Below are 11,374 nucleotides of genomic sequence, written 5' to 3'. Positions count from 1 at the left end.
CATTATTTTTATATATATATATATATATATATATATATATATATATATATATATATATACACACACATACATACATATACATACACACACACACACACACACACACACACACACACACACATACATACATACATACACACACAATGCACAGTCACTGACTCCAGTGTGTGTATGTGCATTGCAGTAATCTCCCAGCCAAGCCTGCAGAGGAGGCTCAGAAACACAGACAGCAGTATGAGGAGATGGTGGCCCAGGCCAAGAAGAGAGGTGGGTATCTGGAGCTGATCCTATGTTATACTCCTGCCATACTAATACACTTAATGAGCATCCTATCCATGTCCCCTTCCCTTCATGACCAACACTGATGGTCAATAGGTTTTGAAGGAAAGTGGTTTTGAGGGAAAGGCAGAATTCTATTCAAGGCTATTAGGACGTGTCGTATAAGGGTAAGCACATTGATCATCAATAGGTGTCTTATATTGGTCCCGTCTCTCTCTACAGAGCTTAAAGAGGCCCAGAAGAGGAGGAAGCAGCTGGAGGATAGGTGTAAGCTGGAGGAGAGTATCGGCAACGCCGCCCTCACCTGGAACCAGGAGATCCTGCCCAACTGGAGCACCATGTGAGTCCACATACCCCCAGGGGTACTTAAACTGAAGCCTGCAGGCACACACTGGAGTTGCCTTCCCCTGGTGACTTTACCATGTAATGGACATGGTTGATAAAAGTCCCTCAAGTGAAAGTCCCATTGAGTCTCTGTAATATTGACAATAATAACAACGTTATTCTAACTTCTTAAAGGTCCTGACATCTCTCTCGTTATCTTTCTCTCTGTAGGTGTACATCTCGGCGGGTGCGAGAGCTCTGGTGGCAGGGTGTGCCTCCCAGTGTCAGGGGCAAGGTCTGGAGCCTGGCGGTGGGCAATGAGCTCAACATCACCCACGGTGCGTTAGATACACACACCATCTAACGCTATAGACCTGAGAGGGACAGCTCTGAATAAGACACATCTGAGATCACCTGACTGTGTGGCAGTCTGTGGCTTTCAGCTTGACTCAATGAAAAACCACCCCCTCTGGTGGCTCATTTTGTATGTTACATCCAAACTAGGTAGGATCATATACTGTATCAATGACACATATACACACACACACAGATTGAAGTTGGAGCACCCATTAAAAGGTACATGGTCAAACACATTCCATGATTCAACTAGACACCACCCACACACATGTGCACACACACGCCCTTTCAATACGAGTCATCTTTGTGTGTGTGTGTTTGTGTGCGCAGGCTCTAACTCATGCCCTCTTTCATTGCTGAGGTGAAGGATAAGCAGCTCAAACCCCTAAGGGGTACTTTACTTGCAGATAAGCACAGTTAACTGATGAGCTGAGCATCATCTCACTGAACCACTCAGCCTGCTACAGCCTGGCTTTTGATCACTGCTCTCTGTTGATACCTTACCACAACTCAGCTTTCCTCAATACCCAAACTGTTGCGTCTTTCTATATGAATATAGGAGCTGCTTATCCATAACTAGTGTCCTACCCAGTGTCTCTAATTTCTCACAGTATCCACACGGTTGCCAGAATTTGTGTTCATAATACACAATTACTTAATACTCTGGTTTCTCAATAATCTGCAGAGTCACCTCTCTTGTTAATTTAGAATATCTTCGGTGGTATTATGCACACGGTCAAGGTTGTGAACGGCACTGTATTATGTAGAAATAGCAATTATGTAGATTAAATGATTCATCACTAGAGGGCAGCGAGAGGTTTGGGAAAAGGCTGCTAGATATGCACAGCATCACGCAGACACTGTAGACTCATGAATACCTGTTGGACAATAGAGGAGAGACCTTGAGAATGTGTGAGGCTTGATGTACAGTAACCTAAAAGCTGAATCCTCACGCCGTGTGTGTGTGTGTGTGTGTGTGTGTGTGTGTGTGTGTGTGTGTGTGTGTGTGTGTATTGTAATGGCTCTAAAGTTGTAATATTCTACCCACAGAGTTGTATAGCATCTGCTTGGCCAGAGCCAGAGAGAAGTGGAAGTCTATGCCAGCCACAGAGAGTCAAGGTAGAGAAAGATAACTTCTCCCCTCTGTTTTCCCTCCTGTCCTCTCTCTTCTAGATCTCCTTTTCTTTCTCCCTCAATCTTATTGACATTTAATATATTCCTATAGGGCGAGATGGCTATACGTAACAAATGGGACCCCATAAGACCACGCCCCTCACCAAAGCTGCAGAGTCTTGCCATTGACACCCAGCAAGAATACCCCAAACTTCCTCACCATTCTCCTAAACCTGACACTAATGTTGTTTCATCATTAGCCTGCTATGTTGTTTTGGGTGTCGCTAAGAACATAAACCCTTGGATGATATTGCGTGCGTTCAGCTTCTGAATGGCTTACATACTGCTTTTAGATGCTTTGGCCATCCAGGCCTTACGCAGAACGCACGTTTTTAGAGATCGCACTGATCTATTTGATGAGATGGATGAATGGCTGCTGAGTCGTTTCAGATTGCCAAGAGCACTGCTTTTAGATTTGTGCTATACTCTGGAGCCTCAATCTTAGGCGAAACATACGCCGGTCAAATCCCGTGCCTCCACACCTGCCCTTATATGGTGTTTAGGGGGCGTTACTTATGCTAATAACAAACAATTGGCCACGTGCCTCCAATGTATGATCAAGTGGGATTCATCATTCAGCACACCTGGGTAACAGCAGATTTGGATGGTTAAGAATGTTTGGTACATCTGGAGTCACAGAAAATGAAGAGAAAATATAAGAGACATTTAAGAGAATGTTGCTGCATGAGGCCCAATGTGTTATAGGTTCCAATGTGATTCCAGCTTGTTCTTACAGCCTGTGTCTTTCCTCTCTCGGTGCTGTGTCCAGATGCAGGGTCATCTCTGGCAGACAGGGAGGCCAGTCTGGAGTTGATCAAGTTGGACATCTCTAGAACTTTCCCCCACCTATGTATCTTCCAACAGGTGAGTAGGTGGGAGAACCACAACTACCATCAGCTATGTGCCTGACAAGGAAATTAAGCAAACCTCATGGTTTCCAAGACCTAGCAGTGCTCCTGATTGCTCAAGGCCAGTTTTTTGTGTGGGTGCGTGTGCGCGTGTGTGGTAGTCTAATTGCACTCACCTGTGTTTCATCAGGGAGGCCCATACTACGATGTGCTGCACAGCATCCTGGGAGCGTACACCTGCTATAGGCCAGATGTTGGCTATGTAAGTACACACACTCACTTCCCTTCTTCCTTTATATCATCAACCTCATTGTAATGCTTTTCCCACAGTATCCTCAGGATTAAATCTCAAAGCGTTTATCCACATTTGGAGAACGTGCATAAAGATGTCCTGCCTCCAGCTTCACGTCATTCAGCAATATGAAGGCCACTATGATTCATCCACACATTTAACACAGTTTTGTCTGTGAATCATTTTCCTTTCATTTATTACAAATTTGGAAGTGCAAGAGCAGGAAAATTTAACATACTGTAGCATTCTTATGCTAAAATGAAAATGGAGAAACACAGGGCAACTTATGCTTCACATACACTACTGCTCAAATCAACCATTTATGTACTCTGGTAATTGTGTGGAGGATTCATATCAGTGGTCATATTGCTAAATTAAGTCAAGCTGAAGGCACCGCATCTTTATGCACGTCCCCCATTTCACTGTTATTAACATTAGTCTTGATATTAACGTCCATCGTTAACCCACTTTTTTTTCTGCCACTACATTCCTGTGTAAGTTCTAATAAATCTTTGGGTTATAAACAGTCGAAACCCAGCTTCGAAACCCAGGAAACCACATCAATATTTGTTTTGAATGTGGTTCGCATGGTGGAAAATAACAGTAGACGGATTTGTCTGTGGAGTTTTCTGATACATTTGCGTAAAGTCGCATAGCCACTGAATAGTTGTGTGTCTGTATAGTTATGTATTATTTTACAGTAGGCTATGTACAGTTACACCAATTATGTCTGTCAATATGTAAGCTCTTTAAAACACAAAATGGGGGAGCTTAAGTGGCGTAACACACTAAGACGCATACCATACCATACATACATACAAGACGCACACTATATTGCAAGGTCCCTTGTTCGATTCCGGCCATCGATATCCTGCATGTCCCCCCTCTCTCCAATAAAGCAGAAATGCCCTAAAACATTTAATTATTCATTTGTTTTTAAACACAATGACATATGGTATTCTAATGATTTTTAAGTCCTGACTAAACGCTACCAGTGCAGTATGTTTTTCATGGTATTGATCGAATTCAATGATTACTTTAGTTAGTAATGAGGGCCCAGGACTTCTCGTGTTAACAGTTCACTTCAAAACACACAAACATCTATCTGCACAGTGGGAGAGTCAACCACTAGGCCCCTGTCCTTCCTGTGGTCCTAACTACTGTGCCCTTGCCCTTTGTGTGGGTGTGGACATGGGTGTGCGTGTTGTGGTGTGTATGGTAATGTGGGTGTATTCTAATGCAAAAGTGAGCCCGCTAGCAATAGAAAGCTTTTTTGATTCGACCCTAACCCAATTATTTGTACTGTAGCTGTAGATGTGGTTTTCACTGCTACACCACCCCACAGCCATGGTGTGGGGAAAAAAGAACTGTGCTTACAGAGAAATGTCCCCCAACTTTCTGCACTGACCTCAACCCAGAGCTCTAATTATAGGTGTATGTGCGAGTACATGCTTGTGTGCGTGCGTGTGTGTCCTAGTCCCTTACTTGAAAGTCCCTTACTATGAAAAGCTGCATTCACACTCCAAACATACAGCATCATGGGTTGATGGAACAAGTTGATGGAACAACAGATTTCCATCAAGCTTTTTTATTCAACAAAAGTCCTGTAGAATAGAAATAATTCACGACAGTCGTGATGGAAACACAAAATATCGGTTAACTTTTGTAAAGATGGACAAAAGTTTTTATGTTTGACAGAGGTTGATTTTGTAAATCTTTGTCAAATAGATTTATGAGCAAAAAGCGTTCCCACTGCGATTTGTCGCATAATCTATCGGGAAAACAAACCATGTGGTCCAATATCAAATGACAGATGATCATCATGATGCATTAGAAATGTAGATCGATCGATTTTGGCTGAGGTATCTGGTACATTTTGAGTCTCGTAAAGCAATGCGTAAAGTGCGTTGTCCTGGGAGGAGCAAGATCAAAACAGTAGCCTAGACATGAATGATGGACATTGCAGGATGTGTTCAGTGCATGATGCTCATTCCCTATTTGTGATTGTGGCTTTGCCACCAATTCTGGACTGCTGAGACATGACATGATCGATTATTGTCAGTATTATCAAAGGAAAACGTTGTCCTTTATCATGATCTCATATAAGTTAGGATTATTCTGTCCATTCCAAATTTTAATTGTTGGCTGAAGAGCATGCGCCATGACTGGTGAGGCCATTTATTTGCATACGTTTTATGCGCAAAAACCTTAACTGAGCAAAAAAGTTAATGGGAACTCATCAAGACTATTCTATTCTGTAAAAGATTTTTTTTTTTAAAGATTATTCACATAATATTCTATTGACAAATGGATGGAAACATAGCTAATGATGGAATGAGTTTGTGGACTGTTCCACCACCAAGACTTCTCAGAATGGTGTTGGTTTAGAGATGCTTCGAGAACACTGTACTAGAACCTTCTGTTGTAGCACCTGTATGCTGTATACAGTATGTGACATGTATTTACATATTTATCTTCTTTGTGTAACGCTGTCATTAAAAAAACAGTCAACTTTCATAAACAATAATGACAGCTTGAGCTCATGCCAACTGGCTCATCTGAATAACAGCTTGTGTCATGACGATCCATTGCCATATGCTGTCAAGACTGGTATATCTTGAGCCATTACTGGGCAACAGAGGGTTCATGTAAAGTGTAACAAATACAGTACCTCTGAACCCATAGCATTATAAGTTCACATAGATAATGATGCTAATATGCTAAATGTCCCTCACACCAGTTGTATCTGTCACTGTGTTCAGGTGCAGGGGATGTCCTTCATTGCAGCAGTGTTGATCCTTAATCTAGACACTGCAGATGCCTTCATAGCTTTTGCCAACCTGCTGAACAAGCCCTGTCAGATGGCCTTCTTCAGAGTGGACCACAGCCTTGTGAGTAGCTACAGACACACAAACACAGACTATTACACAATACAACCCAAAACACTTTTTACCACAGTACAGTCTGGTGTAATGGGTATTATCTCTTATCTCAGTGTAACTTCTTGTTCCTTTGACTTCAACAGATGTTGACTTACTTTGCGGCATTTGAAGTGTTCTTTGAAGAAAACCTACCAAAGCTGTTTGCACATTTCAAGAATAACAATTTGACTCCTGATATTTATTTAATTGACTGGTAGGTCCTCCCCACCTGTCTCTCTCTCTCTCTCTTCAAAGCACATGCATGTATTATCATTTTACACCATCTTACACTAGCCGGCTTTCCAGTGCGTGCCAAGGCCAATAGATGGTGCTTACTCCTGCTTAACAGTCTGGCTTTTAGCCTCCACTACCCTCCTTATGAGGCTGTTTATAGTGAAGGCAGGATATTCTTATCATCTAATTGCTTGTGTGTTGCCAGAACCTGTTGGGGAAACCAGAGGATTTGACACGTTGTCTCCATATAGTTCACCATCTTACGAACTGCAGGATGTAAACAAACTGGAGATCATATATGGGACTAGAAAGCCCAGCTGTGGAAATTCCAATGGGCTTGTTCACTAGGCTTGAAGCACCAGGCTTTTTTGGCACCGCTGTTGAAAAGTGTCTATTGTAAAACAGTCTGGCCTGCTATCATTTATGAATATAAAAACATGACTAAGTATGTGTGGTTTGACCCTGCCATTTAGCTGAATGTGTTATTCCGTGTCGGCAGGGTATCTGCGGTGGTCTCCCCCTGCTCTAACCACAGAGAGCTGTAGAGCAGCCTTTTCACACCAGTTATTTATGCACTGGAGCAGTCAGAGGAGCAGCCCTGCAGATTTCAGCTACAGCAACATTATATCTGCAGCATTATAAGCTAGCTGGTGGACTGTCAATCAGACTGTAAAAGCAAACATACCCAAAGGAACAGGTGTCATCACAATTAGATTTGGAATGGGCCAGTTTATATTGTGCATTATTTCCACTAAAGACATCCTTGCATTATTTCCTTCTTTCTCAGATTCTTCACTGTATGCTCCTCTGCTCAGATCTATGGAGTTGTATTTATGTGCTCTCTTCATTCCCCAATGTCTCTCTCTCTCTCTCTCTCTCTCTCTCCATGCAGGATCTTCACCCTGTACAGTAAGTCCTTGCCGTTGGACCTGGCGTGCCGTGTGTGGGATGTCTTCTGTAGGGACGGAGATGAGTTCCTATTCCGCACGGCGCTGGGCATCCTACGTCTGTATGAGGATGTGCTCACCCGCATGGACTTCATCCACAACGCCCAGTTCCTCACCCGCCTGCCAGACGTCATCCCCCCCGACCAGCTCTTCTCCCACATCGCAGCCATCCACATGATCAGCAAGAACAGGAAGTGGGCACAGGTGAGATAGGAAACACAGACCTGGTACTGCTACTTACACTGCTACTTACTGTATGGGCTGACTCTAACAGTAACTGGAGACAGACATAATTCAAATGTTGTTGTAAATCTCCCTTTGACAAGACTATGATTGAAGCAGGTCTTATACTGTACAGTATCAGGGTGTATACATTTGAACCATGTGCCCCTTATTAGACATGAATGATTTTGTGTTGATTTATGTCTCAGCATGATTGTCTGTGTTTCATCTACTGTCCCCAGGTTCTTCAGGCCTTACAGAAGGAGCAGGAGCGGGGCAGTCCAGTGCTGAAGCGCTGAGGTCCAGTAGGGAACACAAACACTAGCTCACTCTCCAGCCCAGTACTTCACATGGCCGCCATGAAACACTGGACTCCTACTGGCTGCTTGGGAGAGCTGCCCATGGGGCCTAGGCCCCAGACTGGCCCACCCTCTCAAGGATGGACCCACCCCTGGCTCAGGGTAGTCTGCCTCCCGGAGAACCCGTCACTGTGCCCCCCTAGAACTGGGCCGTAGATGGAGCAGAAACCCGGGAGGTCTAAAAAGACAGTGAAGAGGTGGTTATGAGGCCTTATAACCCCCCAATGAATGCTGTGCCCCTCTCCCCCTCCCAATCCAACTTGTCCCATGGACTAGACAACAGAAGGATTCTCACAAATGCACTGTACACTCTATATCTCTATATGCCAGGGTCTGCTCTGACTGCCCAGAAGACAGGGAAGCTACATGTAGGCCCCAAACTGAACTCCTCTGTTTATCTCCCCCCGTCCCCCCTCCCTCTCCCTCCCAGCCTACTGTATCTAGTCTGTAGAGATTTGTTCTTTTAGCCTTTTTTTGTTGATGTGATTGCAATGTGTTTTTAATTTGTTTGTTGTTTATTTGTCAGTTTGTGTGTTGTTTATTTGTTACCTTACCATTCCATGAAGTAAAGTTTCCCAATGATTTTTGGGAGAACAGTTCATTGACTTGAAAGGAGAGCATAGGGTAGGGATGTTCACATTCTTTGTTGTGTCCTTAAAGGCACTGCAATGTTATTTTTAAATAAATGTTTAACCCTCCTCAAACAAGGCATGAACTGCCTGTAAAATGGCTTTAAACTGGAACAGCCAAGGAAGTTTATGAGACTGTGTGCCATTGTTTGTGACACACTGACACCATACTGTATACCGGCTGCCTCTTTTATTTCTTTTGCGCATTTCATCTCTCAAATGTGCTGAGTTGTTCCTTTTCCTCATTTGTGTCTAATTTAAGTGTCACCCTTTGATATGGGGACAATCTGTTTGTCCGTTACTGTACCTTTGATTGGGCTAAAACAAGCCTTGCAGGTATTGTCCTCTTTGGTACAATCTACTTCAGTCCCCACTCCTCATCCGCCCCCCCACTCCCTATCGAATACTGTTGATTATGACGATGCTTCACCAAATATATTTTGACAATGTGCAATAGAAGACTCCAGAAAGGAATAGAGATTGATAATCGTATTTGCTCGTACCTCTATTTGATCTTATTATGCCCCTCTCCCATTGGATATGCCCAGAAAGTGCTGTAACCCGATCATAAGCTGTCTTTCTGAGAAGCAGAGCTAGGCTCAGTGGTTTTATACACTGTCTATTGCTAATTTAGCTAAAGTACTGTAGTCATGCTTGAATCTCTGGTATTTCCTTGGATGTCAACTGAACATGCTATCCTTAGTTATGAAGTGTGAGCTCAATGGATGTTGCTCATGAATTGCTTTGGTGTGGTGTTCATACACACCACCTATCGTGTCTGCCACCACCTGCCAAAAAGGCTCATTCCTCAAAAGCTGATTCTGAATGTATTAGAGCTCATTCCAAATGCAGCATTATTTCTTTTTTTCAAATGTTTACCTGCTGTATGTTTAACTGTTTGGCACACTGAGAAGTGTGCCGTGTGCAGCTAACAGCAACAGGATGTCAGACAATCCCCTCTCATTGGTTCACCTAGTCCCTGTGCGCACAGATTTTCTGATCACTTTATGATGATACATGCACTCCACCCTCCTGCTCCCCCAATGTGGTGAACACTGCAGAACTGCAATAAAGCACTTTGCACAATTATTTTTGGTTTTCTGTTTTGTTTTTCTCATGTTTAAAGTCATTTGCAGTTTCTTCCTCATGTTTTTGCAGGTTTATCCATGTTTTATTTAATTTGGTCTGAGATTGTATTTGTTTTGTTGAATACTTAACATCATTTTTGTATCCCTCACAATACTGCACGTGATGGGACCAATTTAGGACCCACATTTTAATGTTTGTCTGTGCTTTTAAGTGAGATTTCTGAAGAGAGACGTCCTCTTGTTAGTTACTCTGTGAATGTTACAGGGTGGGGGAGTGTATGATTACATGACCCTAGTACCCAGCCCTTCATACACCTCAGTATGCATCCTTATTAAAGAAAACTCTGTTGCTACTTAATCACAGAAATGCACCCTGGGAAGCATGAATGGCTCTGTCCCAACAGTGCCCCTGTGTTGAATTTATCCAGTAAATGAAGAAAATCTAAAATAAAATGTGATCTTGGAAGTGTGATATCTGTCCATTTGATTTGTTCTAAGTCAGATTTGTGTTTGGGTGTGTGTTGTTTTGTCTTCAGTTTGAATTTGCTATCTTGTTTTAGAAGGGACCCATTTCTGTTCTAGAGAACTGGAGTGCTATTTGTTTGGGGAGGGCAGCGAGGTCCAAACTGGGACTGTATCTCACTTGAAGTGTATATAACTACTGTTTTATGAAATAAAGATCTGTACATATACAACTTAATGAAACAGTGTGAGAGCTCCATTATTTTCTGAACAACATCTCCCATTTTGGTGATTTATTACAGTCAATGTAAAGAGGAGAGTCAATTACTTTATAATAATAATAAGCTTTTATTTATATAGCACCTTTCATACATAAGAATGCAACTCAACAATACATGCTCTACAATACTGCACAAAAGAAAGAAAAAGGAGTAGATTAAAAAAACGAGAACAACCAAAACATCAGCAAAGTGCTGTACAATACAGTGCAAGAGCAGATTAAAAACAAAAACAACTATAACATAATTAATCAATACAATAAAAGCAGCATCACTCAATCTAGTTGCATAGTTGATCAATACAATAAAATCAGCAGAGATAGCAGGTTAATTGAAAGCTAAATTGAAGAGATAGGTTTTTAACTGGCGCTTAAAGATGTTTACTGAGTTTGCTTCCCTGATTTCTTGAGGTACCGTATTCCATAGTTTAGGGGCATAGTTAAAAAATGCCGCATCACCAACTTTCTTTTGGGTTTTGATAGTAACCTTCAATAAGCCAGCAGCAGAAGGCCTGAGTGCTCTTGAGGGCGTATAGATTATCAGTGAATCAGTAAGGTAGGATGGTCCCAGCCCATTTTTTTGATTTAATGTTCACATTGATAATGGCATTGTAACAAGGTCCGTTAGTACACAGAGGCAGACGCAGTATAGGATTTAGGGATTGCTCCCGTTTATTCATACAGTCTCTCGTCAAAGTCCTTAGTCGGCTTTCCAGCCTCGTCAAAATCCTTAGTCGGCTTTCCAGCCTCGTCAAACGGTTCGTTCGTTCGTTTGGTCGTTTGGTCGTTTGGTCGTTTGGTCGTTTGGTCGTTTGGTCGTTTGGTCGTTACGTCTTTCTCTCTCTCTCTCTCGCCGTTCCCAGCTCACCTACTGAAATGGCAGAAGCACACACATCTTAAGCACTCGCCAACGAGACTTCATTTGCAACAGGTGTGCAACGAAGCCTCGCTGACACAACCCC

General features: G+C 42.7%; 1 protein-coding gene across 1 annotated transcript in view; it reads left to right on the top strand.

Annotated features, from left to right (window-relative positions):
• tbc1d14 (TBC1 domain family, member 14) overlaps positions 1 to 10,357 on the top strand; it is a gene marked incomplete at its 5' end in the record, with an annotated part of 27,752 nt that extends 17,395 nt beyond the window's left edge. Inside the window, 10 exon segments of the mRNA XM_083676437.1 lie at positions 185 to 267; positions 502 to 619; positions 835 to 941; positions 2,011 to 2,079; positions 2,903 to 2,997; positions 3,172 to 3,243; positions 6,036 to 6,164; positions 6,299 to 6,408; positions 7,321 to 7,579; positions 7,840 to 10,357. Coding sequence (XP_083532563.1) covers positions 185 to 267; positions 502 to 619; positions 835 to 941; positions 2,011 to 2,079; positions 2,903 to 2,997; positions 3,172 to 3,243; positions 6,036 to 6,164; positions 6,299 to 6,408; positions 7,321 to 7,579; positions 7,840 to 7,896 — 1,099 coding nt within the window. The 3' untranslated portion in view covers positions 7,897 to 10,357.
• Positions 10,358 to 11,374: the final 1,017 nt, after the last annotated feature.

The sequence above is a fragment of the Argentina silus genome, assembly GCF_951799395.1.
Source record: "Argentina silus genome assembly, chromosome: 1".
Taxonomy (NCBI): Eukaryota; Metazoa; Chordata; class Actinopteri; order Argentiniformes; family Argentinidae; genus Argentina; species Argentina silus.
This window is presented reverse-complemented; position numbering and strand designations above follow the sequence as displayed.